Genomic DNA, 23,128 nt, shown 5'->3' with positions numbered 1-23,128 from the left:
AAAATTCCAAAAGTTAATCAGTAAACAAAGAGAGCAAACAACTGAGTGGTTTAAAATCGATTTTTGATTTTTTTAATTACTGAAACACTCCAGAAAACCTTTTGCCCTTCCAGGTCACATGTGAACTTTAATCAGTGATTATGGCATTCTAATGTAACCACAACAGTCTTTTATGGCCTCTTCGCTTCATGGCGTGATGCTTCTTGGCAACTCTCAGCGATAACACATCAAAGACACCCAATGAAAACGCTGTCTTCCAGATGTAACAGAAAGTGGCACGTGTTCCTGAAGTGCACCCAGTTTAATGTCCACAGCAGCTACGTCCCGTTCTTTGAGTCTGTTGGTCCCACTGTTCCTGTTGCTCCATCAGGAGTCTTTGTCTTCCTCTCCTGTAATAAAGAGGTGAACAGGCTTGTTGGAGTGCAGCATCTGTCCGGCTCGCTGGGTGCCGGTGATGGCGGCCAGTTTGTGGGCGTCGTAGCGGGAGTAGAGAGCGGTGCAGGTCCAGCTGGCCGCCTCCCCCTGACCTCCCGCTGCCAGCATGTTGCACACCTCACTGTAGAAGTGGGGGTAGGAGGGCAGTCCATAAAAAATCAGGTTCTGGATCCCTTTGATGGTATACCTGAGGAAAACAAGTTAGAGGTCAGGGCTACTGCAGAATTTGACATTTTAAAGAGTTTCTGTTACCCCGTTGCAAAACAAATATTGATAAATGTTTCATGGTCAAACTGTTCAAAGTGTGAAAGTATGACGGCGAATCCAGAATTGTTTTAATGCAGAACTATTACATATATCATGAAAATACATCCTTGAAAATCCTGGACAAAAAAAATCAACGCGACACCAACACTGCAGACTTTTAGATAAGAATCATCTGCTTTGAAAATTTTAAGTTATTTTCGAATATTTTTAAAATTTTAAATGGTTTAGTCCTTCCTCCACTGCACCAGTATATTCAGCATCGCTCAGCACAATCCATAAAATCCACGAGGATATCTTCCACCACCGACTGTTCAGTACCTTTTCGACGCACCACCTTTGGGCTGTCAGTTTTTTCTGTAAAAGCTACGACTCAGTGGAACGCCCTGATGACATGAAGAACTGTGTTTCTATCGGAGGTTTTAAAATAAAACCAGCTGAAGGACACTCAGAACTGCAACCACGAATGTCTTTTAACTTGCATGTGTGTGAGTGTGTGTCCGTGTGTGTGTGTGTGTGTGTGTGTATGGGCAGGTAATTATAGGGGTTGTGGGGACCTAATGTCCTCACAACCACACGAAAACCAAAAATGTAATTTGTGGGGACCTCATTTGGGTCCCCACAAGTTTAAACAGTGTTTTCTTGGCCATGTTGTCGTTACTGAAAAAAGTAAAAGTGCAAAAACGTTTCTTTAGGGTTAGGCATTGTTTTGGTGTTGGTTAAGGTTAGGGTTAGGGTAAGGGTTAGGGGTTAGATATGAATGGGAATCAATGGTATGTCCCCACAAGGATAGGAATACACAGTGTGTGTGTGTGTGTGTGTGTGTGTGTGTGTGTGTGTGTGTGTGTGTGTGCGTGCGTCATGTATTTTCACTGTTTTCATTATGATCTGCCAACGGACTGCAGATGGAAAAGAGTTTAAGGAAAGTTTATTTATATGGAACCCTTCATGACCAGGACTATTCAAAGTGTTTTACATGAAACATTAAGAACATTACCGTGAGGTGCAGATAGTTAAAAGATACTGAGCAGATTTCGTGCTGAGGCGGATGAGAAAAGAAATGATTTTAACCTGGATTTAAAAGTCTCTACATCTGGTGAAAGTTTAATCTCCACTGGCAGTTTGTTCCACTTGTTTGCAGCAGAACAGCTAAATGCTGCTTCTCCATGTTTAGTCCAGACTCTGACCTGAGTCCTCTGATAAGAGTCCTGCTGGGTTTGTATTCTCTGAACAGATCACAGATGCATTCTGGGAATAAACCGTTCTGTATTGATGTTAGTTAAAGCTAACTCTGGCGCAATACATTTAATAGCAACATTTATGTTTAATATTCTACACGGTCCCTTTGTAAATAAACCGATTAATAATAATAATAATTGTAGTGGCTAAATGTCTACCAACAACAATAAAATCAAAAAGCCACTGAGGGCACCGGGCAGCGAATCTTACTCAGTTAAAGTGCGTGCAGATACTGAGTCCATTGTCCAGCCAGAAAAAGTGCATTTTAAGGCAGGTTTTATTTTTTGAGCGCTAAAACGATGGTACAAAAGATGTTAAAACTTGGCCTGCTGCTGCCTAACTCCCAGGTAAAAAACCATGTGTCCTCCCGGTGCGTTCTGTCACTGAGTGAATGCCCATTGATTAAATAGCTACACCTGTGTGCCCAAATCACCCATGACCTTCAAAATAAGAGTATATAACTATAACTCAATATAACAGATATAACGCAAACTAAATAAAGTATTCTAAACAAAATAACATAACAAATAAACATTATATACAAAATAACAAATTACTGAATAGCTTCCACAATAATAATAATGATAATAATAACATCTTTAAACACCACAAAGGAAGAACTGAATGGTGTCATGCATGCATAGTTCACTTCAAAACAAGTGTAGGGCAGCACAACGTTGGAATTTTTTTTCTTTTAGGGCCGTATTTCTTTCTGCAGTAGACCATTCTAAAATGATTGGGGTGATTTCAAAGAGAAAAGAAGAAGCTGAAAAAAGCCATTTGGAACCGTGTGTTGTGACACTGACAAAGGCATCCCAAACAGTTTTTTTGCTTTGAAAGTCATTGAGATGAGTAAAAACTAATGAGTCGTGTTGTCTGATGATAGAGAATCTGTTTTGGTTTAACATCTTTCTTTTTGTAACTGAAGCATTTCCATACAACTGAGGAACTGCACTTCAATTAGCAAACAAACTTTCCTTTTTAGTGTTTTTCCTCCTTTTCATTTTGCTGAGCCCATTCTGGAGGCTGCATGTCAACACTAAATCACAGCGAATGATGTTCTAGTAAACAGACTTCTCTTATAGTCATGAAAAATAAGACCATGACAGTTTAGACCAGGGGTGTCAAACATGCGGCCCGCTGGCCAAAACTGGCCCCCCACAGGGTCCAATCTGGCCCACAGGATGACTTTGTAAAGTTAAAAATTCCAGAGAAGACACTAACTGCAGATTGCAAATTTAAAATTATTCCTAAGTTGTTTTGATCATAAAGTAAAACACTAGATTGTTCATTGTTCTGTTGTCGTTTTGTGTCTCGTTTTTGGAATATTTTGTCTTTTTATGTTTTTATGTTGTTTTAGTCTTTTCTTGTCTGGCTTGGTTTTTTTGTCTTATTTTTGTCATTTTGTGTTTTGATTTATTCATTGTTTTGTGTGTTGTTTGTGTTTTTTTGTCTCGCTTGTGTTGTCTACTTTGCTGTTTTGTTTCTCACTTTTGCCATTTTTGGTCTCATTTTTGCCGATTGTCCATTTTTTGGCCACTTTGTAACTTTTTTGTCTCTTTTTTGTTTTATTTTGTGTCGTTTGACTCATTTTTTGTCGTTTTGTGTCTCACTTTTGATATTTTGTGTCTCATTTTTGTAATATTTTGTCTTGTTTTTTTGCCTTTTGTCTTTTTTTGTCTAACTTTTGCTGTTTTGATCATAAAGTCAAATCCTCCATGGTTCAGTTCCACCTAGCTGTGACTGAACGTTGTTTCTTTATAGAAACACTGATCTGTAAGTTGTAATGCGTAACAGAAACTGAACTCGTTTTTCCGAAGAAATTTTAGGTTTTTCATTATGTTGGACAAAAAGATAATTCCTTGAATGTGATCATTTTCAAACTGTACTTTTTTGTACTAAAACAAATGAAACATCAGGAGTTGTGGTTATTCATAGGTTACTCTGCTGTGATTTTACTGGTCACTGCAGGTGAAACTGGACTGAATGTGAACTAAACTGAGTTTCATGCCCCTGGTTTAGGCTGAGTGTGACGTGTCTGACTTCATGTCGCACATCCTGAGAAAGGACTGTTGTGTGAAATGCTAATGCATGGTGCAGCTGTAAAAAAGTTTATAACATCTCAATAGTTTACAATCTTATTAAATAATGTTTTCAAACAAAGAGACTTCAGCTAATTACATCTAACACTTATTAAACCTTCCTTTTAGGAAACTACATTCAGTACTTTATAAAGCTTTATAAGCTGTGCAGAAATCAGCAGTGGTTGATTCTACTTGCATACAAGAACTACACTCTTGTGTGAGGACCAGTTTTAGTCTAAATATAAATCTGTCTTTTTTAGTGAGTAACTTGCAGTATTCATGCAGTCACGTGGCGCTAACAGGTCTATCTTCTGAACTCTGGCTGACCTGATCCCATCTGTCTCTTATCACAACAGGTGATATGTCAACTATTAAAATGCTGATAAAGATTACTGACTTCAAACCATAAACCAGTGATGGAATACGAGCGACTCCAGGAATCATTACCATCAGATCGCTCATTCTGTTCTCTTTTTGTTCATTCATGGCCTTGTGGTTAGTGAGGCTGAGTTTCATGAATAAATAGCCAGTACCTTCAGGTAAAACAGCACTACTGCTGCTGGCTGGTTTGGTCTTTACTTAATGAAAAGACTAAATCCTCACAGAACACAACTCACGCGCTGCTACCGATGGAGCGCTGCAAAGAACTGACCTCTTGTAGAAGTGGAAGCGTTCGGTGAAGAGAACGAACTGTTTCTGTCCTTTCTGGAAGAAGTGTCTGGCTCGAGACACCTCTGACTTGCTGGAATACTCGCAGATGCTGGCAAAGTTCATCTCCTCTTTCTTCATGTAGTTGCGTAAGCGGACGTAGTCGAAGTAAGACGGGACGTAGATCAGTGTGTGGGACATGACGGAGTCCCGGTACTGAGGCAGCACTTTATCTAGAAAGAACTGAAACCTGAAGACAGAACGGAGAACAAAAGTTGTAAAACACTTCAGGCAGAAACAAATCAACTGTGAGGATCTGATTAACTATTTTTTTGTATGAAAACAAAGATGATTAATAAACCAAAAAGGAAACAAACGTCCAGAGAAACAGTTCAGGCTCCATGTATTTAAACAGCAACAAAGAACCAGAATGACAACTAGACAGGCCAAAATCCAGGAGCTAAACCAAATTTTTTTCAGGTCCTTACCGAGCATCATTGTCCATGAAGCTGTCGGAGGAAAACATCTGGAACACATGAGGCAGCTGAACAAGGACCTGGCAGATGGAGCCCGTTTTTGGCATGTTTTTTGTGGTGATCTGGGACGAAATCCACACAGAGAAAATGTCAACACATTGAAACTAGATAGTTTTACAGCACTAAAGCAGAACCGGCATGGGTAGCCAGCTGTGGTGCTGCTGCTCTAAAGTCTCAGGGTAACATCCTGCTATGAGGATAGAATAATCCTGTTTATTTTCATCCAGCTAACAGGGATCTTTGAAAGCGCTTTAACGATAAACTTGTTAATCCTGGATAAAGTTCTGTGAAACAAAAGTGAGCTCTTCTTTAGAAATAAGTTGTGTTTATGTCTTTGTGAAAGCACACACTAAGTATAAACATCCATTTATGTTATTTAAATAGTGATAATTACATTAAAAAAATGTGATATTTCCAATAACCAGTATGATCTAATCTATCATAATCACAATTCTACCATTCATTGAATATAAATCTAAAAAATGAGCCATGTGTTTCTGGGTACTTCCAGCACCGACACAAGTAGCAGCTCTGTCTGTATCTGTCAGGGCCCTCTCCTCACCCCTCCCCACCTGGCATCCCAAACTAACCCCCTCCCTATGTGTCTCCTGTCTCCCATCCATCCCTTTTCCTCTGCTTTCCCTCAGCACGACACCTGAGTGGAGTTCGGCTTCGCAGCCGTCTCCACTCAGGTAATCAAGCTCCTCCATGAGTCCCGGGCAGCTGGAAGAAATCACCTTGATTACCCACCTCACAATAAGTACCGGCTCAACACTCCACACCCTGCCAGATTGTTGAAATAGACTTCGCAGTCAGTTCTCTTTCTAGCCTCCAGAAAGTTCTTTAAGAATCTTTGACGTTTCTAACGTGCACCTCTCTCACCCTCTTCCAGACCCAGCTGCCCGGAGACCTCCCCACCTGGAACCCTCACTGGAACCCCCCTGAGCCATTCGGCACCGGTCCCCTCCCCACTTGGATCCCCCATTCCGCCTGGACCCCTTCCTTGAGCCCCCAACCCGCTTCCCTCCTGGCTGCTGAAGCCACAGCAGCCAACTGGTTCTCCCTGCCTCCCGGAGCCCCCTCCTGGAACATCACCGGCGAGACGCCGTCTCTGCTCGGCCAATCCGACACCTCGGCCCCCCACCGGATCGTCAGAGTGCTACATCCGTCCTCTCCAAACTCCTCTCCTCCACCGAACTCTAAGCCCTTGACGTCTGGCCGCCAGGGATCCCCCACTGAGACCCGCGACGCTCCGGTTCCGCCCGGACCCTGGACGACCGCCGATCCCCGGCCCCCAGATCCACCCGACCACATCCTCCCCCCGCCTGCATTCCCGTCCCTGCATTCCGGTCCTCATACTTCAGCCATATCCACCTCTGAACAATAAACCCTTTTTCAAACTTCTCCGGTTCTGGTAGTAGTGGCTCTCTGTTCGGTCTGAATAAGCTAAGCCGTGACAGAACAATCTGGCCATAAATATGGACCCAGAGAGCCCTCTACCAGGACCGGACCTGCCAACCCCACCTGACATCATGCAGGCCGTCACCACTCAGGGAAATCTTCTGGGACAACATCACCGGACCCTCCGTGAGTTAACGGATACCAGTCAGCAGATGAATGCTCAGCTCACCGCCCTATCTAGTCAAATGGCCCAAGTAGCCTCTGCTCCATCCCTCCTGAACCAGCATAGTCAAGCCCTGCAAGATCTTGCCGACACCACCCGTCACATGAATACACAGATGAGTAATATAACCACCCAACTATCACAAGTAGCCACCTCCCTGGTCCAGTTATCCACAACCCAGACTTCCCCAGTTATCCCTTCACCCCCACCTCCAGAACTTCGGCCCGCTGCTCCATCTTCTCCTCCATCTCGTGAACCATATATCCCAACCCCTGAACGTTATTCAGGAGATCAAGGAACCTGCCAAGAATTCCTCATGCAGACGTCTTTAGTGTTTGCGATGCAACCGCTCACCTACAGCACAGATGAACAAAAGATTTCCTACACACTGAGTTTACTCACCGGAGCAGCGCGGCGCTGGGGATCGGCGGTTTGGATGAATAACAACCCCGTCTGCGACTCCTATTCAGCGTTCACCACCGCCATGAGGGAGGTGTTCGACCACCCGGTCCAAGGACAGAATGCAGCCAAGCGACTGGGCAGTCTTAAGCAGGGGGGACGGAGTGTCGCGGACTACGCTGTCGAGTTTCGGACCCTGGCGGCCGAGTGTGATTGGAATGATTCGGCCCTCCGTTACCATTTCCAGGATGGTTTAAACGAGGAGCTTAAGGACGAACTAGCCCCTAAGGAGGAGTTAGGATCCCTGAAGGAGCTCATCGACCTGACGATCCGGCTGGACAACCGGCTCCGGGAGCGCCGGAGAGAAAGGAGAACTCTGGCTTCCTCGACCCAGCGGCCCCGCCTCCCAATCCAGCCTCGATCCCCCTATTCCGGCGCCACCGGCCCTCCTCCCAGAATCAGCCCACCTCGCCCCGCAGTCGCTCAGAACCGGTCCTTGCCTTCTGCCCCAGTCCAGTCCGCGTCGGGGGAGGAACCCATGCAGCTTGGCCGGGCCCACCTCTCTGAGGAGGAAAAGACGGCGCGCCGACAACGGAACGCCTGTCTGTACTGCGGAGAGGTGGGACACTATTCAGCCACCTGCCCGGCCAAGCCGGGAAAATCCACGGCTCACCAGTGACCGGGGGGTCCTGGTGAGCCGAACCATGCTTTCCTCCCCGTCGACTCACCTCCGGGTGACAGCCACCCTTGAGTGGAGAGATCACCAGTGTTCAGTCGCGGCGTTGGTGGACTCGGGTGCAGAAGGAAACTTCATCGATGAATCCTTGGTTCGGCAACTGCATATCCCCACTGAACCCATTCAACCTCCCCTCTCTGCCTTCTCCCTGAATGGCCGCCGTCTAGCACACATTAAGGTCCAAACTGTCCCCTTCACTCTCCGTATATCTGGTAATCACGCTGAATCCATCTCCCTCTGCACTCTCCCCAACCTACACACCCCTCTGGTTCTCGGATTTCCCTGGCTAAGACGCCACAACCCTCACATTGACTGGTCTCAGGGGAAGATTCTTTCATGGAGCCCCAGCTGCCATGCCACCTGCCTCCTCTCTGCCTCGGCCCCCGGTAGTCCCACACCGCCAGCCCGTTCTAACCCCCCCGATCTCACTGGCATCCCCGTTGAATACCATGACTTAGCTCCTGCGTTTGATAAGGACCAGGCCCTCTCCCTTCCGCCCCACCGACCATACGATTGCGCCATCGAGCTTCAGAAGGACGCCTCCTTGCCTAGTGGGAAATTATACAATCTCTCCAAACCAGAGCAAAGAGCCATGGAGGATTACATCAAAGAGTCATTAGCGGCCGGGCTGATTCGCCCCTCTACTTCCCCCGTTGGTGCAGGATTCTTCTTCGTGGGAAAGAAGGATGGAGGATTGCGCCCCTGTGTGGACTACCGGGGAATTAACCAGATCACCATCCGCAATAAATATCCTCTTCCCCTTCTGGATTCTGCATTCACCCCACTTCATGGTGCCACCGTATTCACTAAGTTGGACTTACGCAACGCTTACCACCTGGTCCGGATACGGGAGGGAGATGAATGGAAGACAGCCTTCAACACCCCCTTAGGCCACTTCGAGGATCTAGTCATGCCCTTCGGCCTCACCAACGCCCCGGCTGTCTTCCAGCATCTAGTCAATGATGTGCTACGTGATTTCCTGAACCGGTTTGTCTTCGTATACCTCGATGACATCCTGATCTTCTCCAGCAGCTTGGAGGAGCACCGTCGGCACGTGAGGAAGGTAATCGAGCGTCTCCGTGAAAACCGCCTTTTCCTGAAAGCTGAGAAGTGCGTGTTTCACGCGCCGACGGTGCCCTTCCTGGGGTACATCATTGCTGCTGGGAAGATCAGGATGGACCCAGCCAAGGTAGCGGCGGTGGAGGGTTGGCCGGAGCCCGGGGATCGCAAACAGCTCCAGCGGTTCCTGGGCTTCGCCAACTTCTACCGCCGCTTCATCCGGAATTACAGCCAAATCACCGCACCCTTGACCGCTCTCACATCCACCTCCTGTAAGTTCACCTGGTCCCCCACAGCTCACGCCGCCTTCCAGACCCTCAAAAACCGGTTCACCTCCGCCCCGATCCTGGTCCAGCCAGACCCTGGTCTGCAGTTTATTGTGGAGGTGGATGCCTCGGACACCGGAGTGGGGGCGGTGCTTTCACAGCGCACCGGCGGAGATGAGAAACTCCACCCGTGCGCCTTCTACTCCCGCAAACTCTCCCCGGCGGAAAGAAACTATGCGGTGGGAGACCGGGAGCTGCTGGCAGTGAAATTGGCTCTGGAGGAGTGGCGGCACTGGCTGGAGGGGGCAGAACAGCCGTTCCTGGTGTAGACCGACCACAAAAACCTCCAGTACCTTCGGTCAGCAAAACGGTTAAACCCTCGGCAAGCCAGGTGGGCTCTGTTTTTCGATAGGTTCTGTTTCACCCTTTCTTATCGTCCCGGAACCAGAAATGCTAAACCTGATGCCCTGTCGCGCATCTACTCTAAAGAGAACGCACCTGAAGATCCTGAACCAATCCTGTCCCCCTGTCACCTGGCTTGCCTAACCTGGGACATCGAAGCTACTGTCCGCAGAGCCCAGCAAAACCAGGTTTTTCCTGAGAGCGGTCCCCCAGGAACGCTGTTCGTCCCGGAGACCGCCCGCCCGGACGTACTCCGTTGGTGCCACTCCAGCCAGTTATCGTGCCACCCAGGGGTGTCCAGGACGCTGGCAGTTCTCCGCCGGCGGTTCTGGTGGCCTTCCATGAACCACGATTGCCGTGAGTTCGTTTCAGCCTGCTCCGTCTGTGCACAAAACAAAACCCCAACCAACCAGCCTCCGGTTTCCTGCAACCCCTTCCAATCCCACGCCGACCTTGGTCCCATATCTCCCTGGATTTCGTCACCGGTCTACCCCCATCTCAAGGTATGACAACCATCCTCTCAATAATTGATCGGTTCTCAAAGTTTGCACATTTCATTGCCCTATCTAAACTCCCCTCAGCCCGCGAGACCGCCGACCTGCTGGTGGCCCACGTGTTCCGAGCCCATGGCATCCCCATAGACATCGTCTCGGACCGTGGGCCCCAGTTTACTTCGCAGGTCTGGCGGTCCTTCTGTACAGCACTTGGGGGCCAAGGTCAGCCTATCTTCCGGCTTTCACCCACAGACCAACGGCCAGACGGAGCGGCTGAATCAGGAAATGGAGGCCACCCTCCGCTGCCTGGCTTCAAAGAACCCCAGCTCCTGGAACTCAAAACTCCCCTGGGTGGAGTACGCACATAACACCTTGCCCTGCTCCTCCACCGGGCTGTCACCCTTTCACTGCGCCTACGGCTACCCCCCGCCGCTCTTCCCGGACCGGGAGAGAGAGATCGAAGTTCCATCTGTAGAGGCGCACCTTCGCCGGTGCGCCTGCACCTGGCGCCAGGCCCGCGCCGCCCTCCTCCGTGCCTCCCGTAAGAACCAAGACCAGGCGAATCGCCATCGTTCCGAGGCACCCATCTACACCCCGGGCCAGAAGGTCTGGCTTCGGGCCAAGGATCTTCCCCTCCGTGTCCCCTCCAAGAAACTGGCTCCCCGCTTCATTGGTCCCTTCCCCGTCGACAAAATCATCAATCCATCTGCCGTTCGTTTGAAACTCCCCGCTGCCATGAAGATCCATCCCACCTTCCACGTTTCTCAAATCAAACCGGTTCAGGAAAGTCCATTGGCCCCTCCCGTTCCGGCCCCTCCGCCCCCCGCATGCTAGACGGCGAGCCGGTGTACACAGTCTCCCGCCTCCTGGATGTCCGCCGCCGGGGTAGGGGGCGTCAATATCTGGTGGATTGGGAGGGCTACGGCCCGGAAGAGCGGTGCTGGGTTCCCAGTAGCCGGATTCTGGATCCCTCCCTCATCGCCGACTTCCACCGGAACCACCCTGACCGGCTTCGTGGGGCGCCGGGAGGCGCCCGTTGAGGGGGGGGTACTGTCAGGGCCCTCTCCTCACCCCTCCCCACCTGGCATCCCAAACTAACCCCCTCCCTATGTGTCTCCTGTCTCCCATCCGTCCCTCTTCCTCTGCTTTCCCTCAGCACGACACCTGAGTGGAGTTCGGCTTCGCAGCCGTCTCCACTCAGGTAATCAAGCTCCTCCATGAGTCCCGGGCAGCTGGAAGAAATCACCTTGATTACCCACCTCACAATAAGTACCGGCTCAACACTCCACACCCTGCCAGATTGTTGAAATAGACTTCGCAGTCAGTTCTCTTTCTAGCCTCCAGAAAGTTCTTTAAGAATCTTTGACGTTTCTAACGTGCACCTCTCTCACCCTCTTCCAGACCCAGCTGCCCGGAGACCTCCCCACCTGGAACCCTCACTGGAACCCCCCTGAGCCATTCGGCACCGGTCCCCTCCCCACTTGGATCCCCCATTCCGCCTGGACCCCTTCCTTGAGCCCCCAACCCGCTTCCCTCCTGGCTGCTGAAGCCACAGCAGCCAACTGGTTCTCCCTGCCTCCCGGAGCCCCCTCCTGGAACATCACCGGCGAGACGCCGTCTCTGCTCGGCCAATCCGACACCTCGGCCCCCACCGGATCGTCAGAGTGCTACATCCGTCCTCTCCAAACTCCTCTCCTCCACCGAACTCTAAGCCCTTGACGTCTGGCCGCCAGGGATCCCCCACTGAGACCCGCGACGCTCCGGTTCCGCCCGGACCCTGGACGACCGCCGATCCCCGGCCCCCAGATCCACCCGACCACATCCTCCCCCCGCCTGCATTCCCGTCCCTGCATTCCGGTCCTCATACTTCAGCCATATCCACCTCTGAACAATAAACCCTTTTTCAAACTTCTCCGGTTCTGGTAGTAGTGGCTCTCTGTTCGGTCTGAATAAGCTAAGCCGTGACAGTATCAGAGTTTGTTTTTTACTTCAGCTTGTTTCCGACTTTTTCCACACGTTAGCTGTGTATTATTATAAATCCTATAGATAAGGAACGCTTTCAGAGGCAAGATAGCAGCAGAAACCTCATTTATTCGAGGAAGAAGCTGCTGGAACTCTAAACAATGGGACGAGCCAGCATGGTTCACCTCTTTTTTGTTATTTATGTTGTTGTATATAAGCTGCTGAGCAGTTGAATTTCCCTCAGGATTACTAAAGTATCTATCTATCTATCTGAAAATGAGCAATGTGTGAATTTTTTATAGCCTTTTATAGATAAGTGTCATGATTCAGGTTTCACTTTCACAGGTTTGGACACGAGGATTTATTGCACTTGTGTATTTTAAAGCAGCTTCAAAGAAACAAAACCTCCAGACTGATGTCAACTCCCAGTCTGGTGTGTTTGCTGAGTGTACGGTGTATGCGATGGCTGACCTGTCCACGGTAGTTGACACACAGTTTGGTGAGGATGTTGTTGATCTGTGGGTCTTGGATGGAGCTGAACACCAGCGTCTGCCTGTAATGTCTGGCCCAGTTGTTCAGGTTCCACATCCTCACCCTGGAGAAATCCACTCCATGAGAGTCCAGCGGCTGCAGGTTCACGTGCTTCATCACATGCTGGAGAGAGAGGACGAAGAGACGTTTAAAAAGATCTGTGTCGTCAGTTCTGAAAGATATTAGATTATTAAAGATTATTATTCACAACTGAGTGATAAATGTTCTCTTTAAACATTCCCATTTCCAAACTCCGCCTCTTTGTTGTAACTAAACCGTCAGAAAGTGCATTTTAGTTCCATTCAGGTGAGAGGAACGTTGCAGGGGAAAGTAGGGGATAAAGTAATATGATGTGGTTTCTGGTAATTAAAATCCCTGCTCTAATCAGAAGCACACATTTAGTGAATTTACTGGATCTGGACTGTAACACACATGGACACGCAGCACGGCAAACAAAACAGAAAACAAATTAATGTGAGAAAATGTAAATCAATCAGCTTGAAAATCCCTGAAAAAAACAGGCTTTTGAACTTGTGTGAAAACCATTACAGTTCTAGTTATCTTCAGTATGAAAGTAGGTGGTACACTACAAACAGGCCCTTCTAAAAGGTAATTTGGCCTGCTTCTAGTGCCACCAGTTTCACAAGGTGAAAACAACTACAGGTGGATAACAAAAGGCTCAGAAGAGAACAGCAGCTCCTACATGTAGGTGAAATTATAACAACCCTTTAATGAGCTTACAGAGTGCAGGCTCCAAAAAGCTTCCATCAGACTAGCAAAAACCCGTTCACCTTCCTGGGAGCTTCAGTACAAAAGCAACTGGACTTTTAGTTTCTTCAAAATGCTTCACCTCTCATTCAAGAGGTTCTGTCTTCAGGAACCTCAAGCAGAAGTTTAGTTGCTTTTATACTGAAGCTCCCAGGATTACCGGGACGATTAGGAATCCACACAGGTGTGTTTTCAGCTTCCTCTGTTTTCACACAAAAGCTCAATTTCACATTGAGAAAATAAAATCTTCCTACAGACACCTCTGAAATTTGCTTTTAGATATAGGGCTGTTGCTCCGGTAGCATATAATTTACTAATTTATTAATTTCAGCTGTAATTATAGATGGATAGGTAGAGTGTTTCCCTACATGCAGACTTCAAACAGCAGATGGAGCCACATCCTCCCAGCAGTAAGAGCCAGAAGGCTACTTTTCAACAGATACCATCCTGCAGTAACATGTCAGACTGAACAGCCGTGTGTTCTTACCAGGACATGTTCCCAGTTCTGCATGAGGAAAACATCTGCCTGGTCCACCACCAGCAGCTCAATGGAGGACAGGAAGTCAAAGTCTCTCTTGTTTTCTCCTTCTGCTCCCAGCACCGTGCGAAGGCCCAGTGGAGAAGCAACGATGATGTCTGAGGAGTAGAAGGGAGCGTAGAGACGTACGCTGCTCCTTATGATGGAGATACCTGGTGAGGAGGAAGCACAGGAACCTATCAGGACAAGCTCAGGAGAGTTTTATTCCCTTTCTGAAGCTGTGCTCAGACCGTACCTATCCTGAAGTGGTCGTCTACATTCCCCGAGAAGATGGCGTGGTAATCATCTGGTCTCTGCAGGTTGGACGGTTTGCCCTCGGCCTCTTCTCCAAACTCTTCCTTGAACTTCTTCTTGTTGCTGACCTCAATCTTCTTTCCTTTGGTCTCCAGCAGGCTGATGAGCGTATGGACGACTTTCAGTGCACCGCCCCGGAACGGAACGAGGATCAGGACCTGAGGGGTTCATTACATCGTTACAACAGAGCAGCTGGACAGGAAACATTTAGAAGTTTGAAATAAATAATGACAGCAGACAGTGTTTGAGGCCATGGGCTGAACCACAAAAATAGTCACTGTACTTTTTGACTTGTTGGTCAGTTGCTGAACCAATCCTCTCAAGACTATTAAAACTGAAATCATGAATAATTATTGATTTTAGGGACTTCAGGAATATTTTTATTGGATTTTCACACTCAAATAGAGCCTTGCTTTCACTTCCATGTTGTCTTACTATGCAAATTTTTAAGTTGCTGCATAAAAATCAGACCTATCTATCTATCTATCTATCTATCTATCATCTGACCTGTCCTCATGCACGGTGCATCTCCTAGAAGGAAACAATACTATAAAAACGTTTCAGCCAAAATGAAATCAACAGAGCTGCTTTAAAGGATGTCTGAGTTTACACCAGATGACGATGAGGTATTAATGAGGTGAGTTTTCCAGCATGGTTGATGCTACGGGTACGGACCCGTACCCGTAGCATCTGTACTAGAGGTACGGACCCGTTACGGTCACTGAAGAGCTGGCGCCGGTTAACTACTATTTGCTGCACATTACAGGCAGTTTATATGAATGACTTTGACGGCGAACATTATATAATTTAACCAAAAATACACCGTCTCCTCTCACACTTTAGACATTGCAGTTTTTACGCTTTTAGACGCCGTGTCTAAATTGTTTGAAGTCCAGTTCCTATTAATTAGTTTACCGCGTTCAGTGGTGGAAGCGGCTGACGAACTCCATTGCAAATGTTCCCATTTAATTTCAGACGCTAATTTACAAGATAAAGTTAAGGATGTCGAATATGAAACAAACACTCGTGAATGGTGAGGAGCAGCTCTTTAATTCGGCATGAATTAAAAAAAACCACAAACTTGATTTACTGTGATATTGTGAGATTTGTTTGTGGTTATGTAAATTAGCCATTCAACAGAGTCCGCTAACATTAAAGTGACTGACGTGCAGTGTCTGTGTTGACAGACGTAGAAAATACGTCAGGGTTTTGTTTAGGTTGTTAATATGTAATAGTCTGTCGCTACTTTTGAAGGTAAAAAAAAATACTTGTAGTTTGCTGGCTGTTAGTTCCGCCATTTGTTTGCTGTTTGTGCTTTATTAGAACAGGGTCACGTGAAGAAAAAGTTTTGCTATTTTTAATAGTAGTGCTGATTTCAACCTCCAAATCGCTGTCCGTGAAAAAGTCAGATAATGATATTTATAAGACATTATGCATGATAGAAAAGAGAACAGCAGATGACTGACATGACAGGCTCGGCACGCAGATTCACCTCGAATCACGGAAGCGCCTTCATCACTCGGATTACCAAGCTGGCTCATTAATATTTATGTACATCAGATTACCAGCCAATCACAAAGCGCGTTCATCAGCCGGCTCATTAATATTCATGTCCGTCTCATTAATATTTATGGTAAGGGAAAGTGCCGTATCCGTAGGCCACAGGCTACGGGTCTGTATCTGTAGACACTACCTTCCAGCATTCTTCTTCTTCATCATCATGCGTTCACTGTTTTCCGTTGTGTTGTGTTGCTTCAGCTGGTTGAACAGTTCTTCAGGCATAACATTATGAACTCCTGTCTAATACTGTGTTGGTCCTCCTCTTCCTGCCACAACAGCCCTGACCTGTTGTGGCAGGTCAGGTCAGGTCACTAGACCCCTGAAGGTATGCTGTGGTATCTGGCACCTATATGTTAGCAGCAGATCCTTTAAGACCTGGACGTTGTGAGGTGGGACCTCCATGGATCAGACTTGTTTGTCCAGCACATCCCACAGATGCTCAATTGGACATCTGGGGAATGTGGAGGCCAAGTAAATCTTCAAACTGGTTGTTTGGCTCCTCAATCCTGCTGAAAGAGGCCATCAGGGAATACCGACTCCAGGATGTACATGGTCTGCAACAGCGCTTAGGAGGTACATGCTAAAATAACATCCACGTGGATGGAGAACCCAAGGTTTACCAGCAGAACATTGCCTAAAGCCTCACACTGTCTCCACTGGTGTGCCTTCTTCCCTTAGTGCATCCTGGTACCATGTTGTCCCGATGGAAGTGGATCAGACCACACAGGTCAGCCTTCATTTCCCAATGAGCCTTGTCCACTCATGACCCTGTCGCTGGTTCACCACTATTCCTTCCTTGGACCACTCCTGATAGATCTGATCACTGCAGACCAGGAACATCCCACAAGAGCTGCAGCTCTGGAGATGCTCTGACCCAGTTTTCTAATCATCAGTTTGGCCCTTGTCAAACTTGCTCAAATCCTTATGCTTGCCCATTTTTCCTGCTTCTAACATCAACTTTGAGGACAAAACGTTCACTTGCTGCCTGATATATCCAACCCACTAACAGGAGTCATGATGAAGACATAATCAGTGTTTTTTCCTTCACCTATCAGTGGTTATAATGTGATGCCTGATCGATGTACGTCTCTGTTTACATAAATTGGTTCTTGCTTAAAGCTGCTGTCCGGAGTTTCCGTTTGTTTTCAATTTATGTATCATTTTTTAACAAAGCTTAAATGTGTTAGTCTAGTTCGATACTATAATATGAAGTTAGTATAACGCGATATGAAAATTTATTCCTGAGCTCCGCCTTCCTCTCATAGACCCCCATGTTATTCCAAAAAGCGCCGGTTGCTGCCGACCAATCAAGTTCGAGCTTCAGCTTTGTCATGCTGTCAATCAACAGTTTCGCGCACAGCAAGCAAGCCCATGCAGAGGTGGGCGAGCTACGCACTACGCAACCGCGCGCACATTTGTTTTGCTTGTGGAGGAGAGAGCATCAGGGATCAGCAACTTCAAGAAAAGTTACCAATCCCACGGCTTGTCAGGCCAAGAGACTGCAGGACGTTTTTTGGCTCGGGGTGCTCGCGTCGCTCCCCGACCACGGCCTCCATAGCCCGCCTGACGGCTTCGTTTAGATGCCCGACCTCTGGAGGAAGATGTTGGGGCGTCTGGGACATACTCTTCGTCAGAGGAGTCATGCAATTCTGAACTCTAGATAGAAATAAATAAACAATGTAACACATATACACGCGTAAATGCACTAAGTTTGATAAACAACGTCATCGAGAGGGATACACGAGTGTAATCACATATTGAAACTTTACTCGTTCGTCCTAGCAGATTCATGTTACTTTGGTATTAGGACAAGTTAGACTCAATACAGCATTCTAATGTAATTCCTTTATTATTTACTAAATGTAGAAGAGGGGAAAACAGCAAAACAGGCAAGATGCTGCAGCACTCCGGGCAGTCCTGTCAGGTACTCCGCGCGTGCACAAATAAAGGGGCGAAATCAGAGGGAGGGAGGGTGGGACCACCAGTGTTTTGGGAGACGCTGCGATTCAAACTCCGGACAGCAGCTTTAACATTACTTGCCAGAAGTCTAAAACACTACAAACAGCAGAGGATAATCGCTTTAGAGGCACCACCTCTTCACCTTATGGTTTTTGTTTTGCCTCCTGCTCTCCGTTTTTTTTTTTTTTTAACATTCTTCTCTTGTGGAAAACATCAGCAGCATCCAGGATTTTCTTGCTGTCGCTGCAGGAGTGTGTGTGCGTTGGCATGACGGCTCTCCAGAAGTGAAGCCAAAACATCTGGACAGCTGTCTGGTGACTGGATGTTGGTTTAGGAAGTGCTTGGTTTCAGTGTTTATTACAGCTGGCCTACATACACTAATATGACCTCAACTCATTCTGTGTTTCGTTTGCCACCTTTGCACACTCATTTAATGTTAAAACAGCAATAACTGGGCGGCCAGATAGCCCAACTGGTTGAGCAGGCGACTCATGAACAGCAGCCTGGGTTTGATTCCAGCTCCATCCCTTTGCTGCAGGTTTTCCCCCCATTCTTCTCCCTACTTTCCTGTCTGCTTCTCAACTATATCTGTCTAACAAAAGGAAAAAAATAACTTAAAAAAACAGGAACAATCAGAAACTAGTATTTGAGTAGATTACCTTGGGCCTGGTCAGTCCTTGGTCTCTGGGTTCATCCTGAGGCTCAACTCCAGCTCCAGCTTTAGTTTTCTGCTCTTTTAGCTGAGTGTTGTGAGCCAGGACCTGTGAATTTGCCTTCAGTACATGGTTGAGCACATGGAGGCAGTACGCACTGCGCACATGTGGCCCCTGGTTTAGAGGACATGTCTCTGGGTAGTAGATATCTCTGTAGGAGCCCATGAGGGCCAGAAGCTCCAGCTGCAGAGGGCTGATCTCTTTAGGATTGGACGTCTGGTTCAGGTCCTTCCAGTGGGTCTCCAACAGTTTGTGGAAAACTGGGAGGTTTGTGTCTTTCTGAGAGCCGATGGGACCAAAGTTCTCAAGGGGACTAGTAGAGAGCAGAGTTCCCAGTTTTGGCCACTAAGACAGAGCAAGGAAAGGACAGAACATTTAAATATAATTTATTTTAATCAAAAAGCTTGCTGGTAAATATTAAGAGATTATATATGTAGTTTATACCACAATCTGAGTCTTTGATTTGCAGCCTGATGTTATTTTCTGCACATCTTCTTCACTAATCTCTGTGTCCAAATGTTGTAAAAACATGTCTGCAAGGATAAAAGCAGTGAAACAAATTTAAACTTCATTGAATTCCCCACAGTTTCAAATTGAACAGGAAGTTCACTAAATTTAGGGAGTAAAATCCCAAAAAGAAGAAGAAAAAAAGAGTAATTCTTTTCTTCTTTCCTACCATTATTGTCCTGGTGTTGTGCAGAGTTTTCACTGTCATCTTGTTCTCCGTCGCCCGTGAAGTTGGTCTCCAGACAGAACTCAGATTCGTGTTCTTTGTCTACAAACTCTTCATCTCCTGCCTCCTTCTTCTCCTCCTCGTCTTCTTTCCCTCCTCCTACTTCTGTCAGAGCTTCATCTCCATCTGCAGGTTCCTCCTCTGCCTCTTCATCACCTTCCTCACTTCCATCCTGTTCTCCATCACTGTCCACTTTATTACAAAGCATGAAGATATTCAGTTAAATCATAATGTGGGCACTAAACACCAGAAAGTGTCGTGGGAATAAACAGCTCACCTTCACCAAGAAGCTCCTCTTCCTCCTCGTCATCATCACTGCTTTCCTCCTCTTCAGTGTGGGCGTTGCTCGTGGATTGGCTTAGAGTTGAAAGAAGCTTCTGGTAGGCTGTTTTCTCCTCTAGTTCTTCCTCCTCCTCCTCTTCCAGCTCATCGGGCTCGGCGTCAGATTGTTCTGGGCTTGACGGCTTCGACACAGATGAGGAGAAAATGCCATAAAATGAAACAAAACTCCAATATATTGATGAATGGATGCTCCAAAATTTATTTTAGGTAACAGCGGATCAGATTCTTGTTAAAACCAGTGAAAATGCATCCTCATTGTTGTGCTACAGTACTATAATCATGGATTTTATATTATATAAATTAGAAGTTTAGAGATTATAGGATCCAGTATTCGGCATTTTTCCCATAACTCCCTTTTTAAACAAATTCCCAAGTTTCCTCTGATACAGCCTGTAGTCACCACTCTGTAGTGTTCAGTAATGTCCTGCCAAGAAACTGCACATTAATACTGTATTTGACCTTTATTTAACCAGATAAAACCCACTGAGGTCAGGATCTCGGTCACATAGCTGACCTGGCCAAGAGGTCAGCAGCAAACGTCACAAAAACAGCCACAAGGAGGCGACTGTTTATCTGAAGGTGCAAAAGTGTTTTACAATTTAAAAAAAATGCACGAGCAGAAAGAGACAACAAACAACAGATTTAAATTTAGAACTGAAAGATCCAAGTGGAATAAATTCAGACAGTCTCAGTTCAGTCTTTAAAGTAAATCCACGCTGAGGTGGAAGCAAAGCTGAAAGCTCTTTTTCCAAATTCAGTCCTTACATGAGGAACAGATAAAAAAAGAGAAGTGCAGAACATGAGGCATAGCAGCTGTTTGTTCTTTGTAATAAAGTGCACAAATAGTGAGGAATTAAGCCTAAAAGAGCCTTATTAGAATCAGCCCATGTGTATGTCTGTGAAGGCAAGTCTGATCGCGGTCACTAATTTCTTTCTCACCCTGACAGAGAAGCAGTTTTATTTCTGAAAAAGAAGCTTCACCCTAAGTTTAGTGACCAAGTTGTTAATATGGGCTTTAAATGAGAGCTCCTGATCAAGAATAAACCAAGTACTTCTCTACAGGTTTTAATTTTGATGTTACAATACTTGAAGGCACCCTAGTATGAGAGAAAACCATGAGCTTGGTTTTGTCTGTTATTAAAACACTTGTACCACTGTAGGATAAATGTAGAGAAGTTTTCTCTAAATTCAATATATTTAAAATATAAATAAACACACTTTCCTGATCACACATCACATGGGTTACTGCAATGCCATTTAAAAAAAAAGATTACTATTTCAAAAAAAACTTCTCAATCAGTTTCAAATCACTGAAAACTCTGCTGCTGGATTCTCACATGCACCAGGTTTACTGAGAACATCCCTCACTTTTCATTCAGCTCCACTGGATTCTCGTTCAACAACAGCTCACCTTCAGACTCCATAAACTTTTTCTTCCTGTTATCATGACTTTGACTAAACTCCTATTTCACTGCAAAAACACATCCGTTGCAAACATCTGTTCTATCTCTCCTTGATACTGGTCCTTAAAAAACAAACACCATGACGTGTACAGCACTACTCACCAGCTCCACTACTTCAGTCCTCTCAGGCCTTTCATGAACTCTGTGAAAAACAAAAAGTGAAATGAGGCTACTTGGAAACTTGCAATAACGTAGTTTTAAAAATAGTTTGGGCTGCATGGTGTTAGAGTATGTAAAAAAGTACTAGTAGTTTTTAGTACTAGTTTAGCACTAGTTTTGCATCACTGTGTAATGGGATGCACAACTGATTAACCTTTAGATGTTCAGTGATTGGACCCTACACTCTTCCATAAGTGAGTCAAAAATGAGCTGTATAAGAATCAGTGTGTTTTTGTGCTAGTTTTGTCATTTTGGTTAAGAATAATAACTTGTATTATATTTTGGTCCACACATGAGTGATTTCATGTTTGAAATATGATTATTTTTAATTTCATAACAGATTTTGATACTTGAAAAAAGAAGAAGATGACACAGAACAGCAATAGAAGAATGTCAGCATCCATTTTGTTGACGTTTTTCCACTCTTTTCCTGCAGCTGTTGCTCCACGTTTGTGCCCCACATCACCTCTTGTATGTTTCTATCCGTGACAAAGAACTTGGGGTAGTAATATAAGTATTACAATTTCTTTTAAAGTATAAAAGGTAACTTAAAAATTAAATGGAATGATATCAAAAACATGTTTTTTAGGGAATATCTGGAATATTGAAATGACAACAACTTTTCATTAAAAAGATACTGCAAGAAAACGATCTCACCGGCTCATTTTTGAACCATTTGTCTAAGGGTTAAAAATCTGTGCATCAACATTGGCTGGGATTTATACATATAATGATAGAAAACTATGTGATTCAAAGTTAACACCAAGAGATCAAGGAAAGGCAATACTTCATATTTTATGTGTATATAACACATTGTTATAAAGTTACTTTATTGCATTCCTGTATAGATGTTCCTACACCGGCTTAGTAAACTGTTATCTAATGCTGCTCATAGTCTTGTAGTCTTTCTGCTAATAGCCATTTTGCAAATTAACATTTTCATCAACAATAATCCACATTAAGAACATTAGCACTGTGTCTGTAAAAACCTTCCTACATGTATGCTGCTACTATGTAGACTTAAATTAGTCGAAAAAAACCTCAAATATCATCGGAGGAAGTTCAACCTACACTCTAAAATAAAAATATGACAACAAACTTTTATCCGTGTCTAAAACGTGCATTGGGTGTTAGCCTTCGCTACAGATTCATAATAAAGCTAACACTACCGGCTGTTTCTGGCTAAACTTAGCTGTTTCGCTAACATAAAAGTGAATTAATTGTTTCTGTGCTGCTCACACGTCGTGGAATGGATGCTCCTCTCCAAACTCCTTCAAGTGCTTCTTCTGTTTTTTGGATAAATTAGTGAAAAGCTGGTTCTTCTGCCTTCTTTTCCCCATGTTGACACTGCTCTGCCACACGTGTTGCTTCCTCGGTGGTCGCTGTTCATCAGCAGCTGCAGCGCCTCCTGCAGGAGAGGAGTGGAACTACAGGCATGCAGAGGAACCACAGACGGTATATAAACTTTATGTACAGTCTATGAGAGGAACTGACGCTCATGTTCTGTAGTCCACACAGTTTACATGTAAAATATGTCTTTACCATGGCATATTTTACATTTTTAAAAAGTAAAATTAAATAAATGGTAACTTATGTAAACGGTATGTTTGATAAAGTTGCAGTACTTAATTGATTATTACAATATTTGCCAAATATCCAACTACTAGTCTGCTCACAACCATTAGATCCTCAGGTCATCCTTCTGGTCGTTCCAAAGTCGAGGCTTAAATCTAAAGGTGATCAAGTTTTCTCCATCAGGACCTCGATTTTGGAACGACCTGCTTGAGGAGATAAGGTTTACAGAGTCAGTAGCTTCTTTTAAATCACTTCTGAAAACCCACTTGTATAGACTTGTTTTTATGTGAACTTTATTTTTTAGCATTAATTCATTTTAGTGCTCTGTTTTGTGTTATGTTCTGT

General features: G+C 45.6%; 1 protein-coding gene across 1 annotated transcript; it reads right to left on the bottom strand.

The window, feature by feature from the left end:
* Positions 1–46: 46 nt before the first annotated feature.
* Positions 47–22,587, bottom strand: utp25 (UTP25 small subunit processor component). Its single transcript, XM_051950635.1, has 12 exons — positions 22,448–22,587; positions 21,152–21,191; positions 19,522–19,708; positions 19,188–19,436; positions 18,956–19,044; positions 18,458–18,856; positions 14,221–14,437; positions 13,935–14,137; positions 12,620–12,802; positions 5,159–5,268; positions 4,675–4,920; positions 47–622 (listed from the first exon to the last, which is right to left on the bottom strand). Exons 1-12 carry the CDS (start codon positions 22,546–22,548, stop codon positions 367–369), a joined length of 2,280 nt encoding a protein of 759 aa, XP_051806595.1. The 5' UTR covers positions 22,549–22,587; the 3' UTR covers positions 47–366.
* Positions 22,588–23,128: the final 541 nt, after the last annotated feature.

Source organism: Acanthochromis polyacanthus, chromosome 1, assembly GCF_021347895.1.
Source record: "Acanthochromis polyacanthus isolate Apoly-LR-REF ecotype Palm Island chromosome 1, KAUST_Apoly_ChrSc, whole genome shotgun sequence".
In the NCBI taxonomy this organism is placed as follows: Eukaryota; Metazoa; Chordata; class Actinopteri; family Pomacentridae; genus Acanthochromis; species Acanthochromis polyacanthus.
Note: the sequence above shows the minus strand (reverse complement) of the source record. Positions and strands in the feature narration are given on the sequence as shown.

Bases quoted from the DNA above. Each gene is read 5' to 3' on its own strand.
- utp25 (XM_051950635.1), bottom strand. From the start codon at position 22,548: ATGGGGAAAAGAAGGCAGAAGAACCAGCTTTTCACTAATTTATCCAAA. The intron at 14,438-18,457 runs GTAATCTACTCA...TGAACCCCTCAG, and splicing joins AAGGACTGACCAGGCCCAAG to GTCCTGATCCTCGTTCCGTT. The intron at 14,138-14,220 runs GTACGGTCTGAG...CCTCCTCACCAG, and splicing joins AGACGACCACTTCAGGATAG to GTATCTCCATCATAAGGAGC.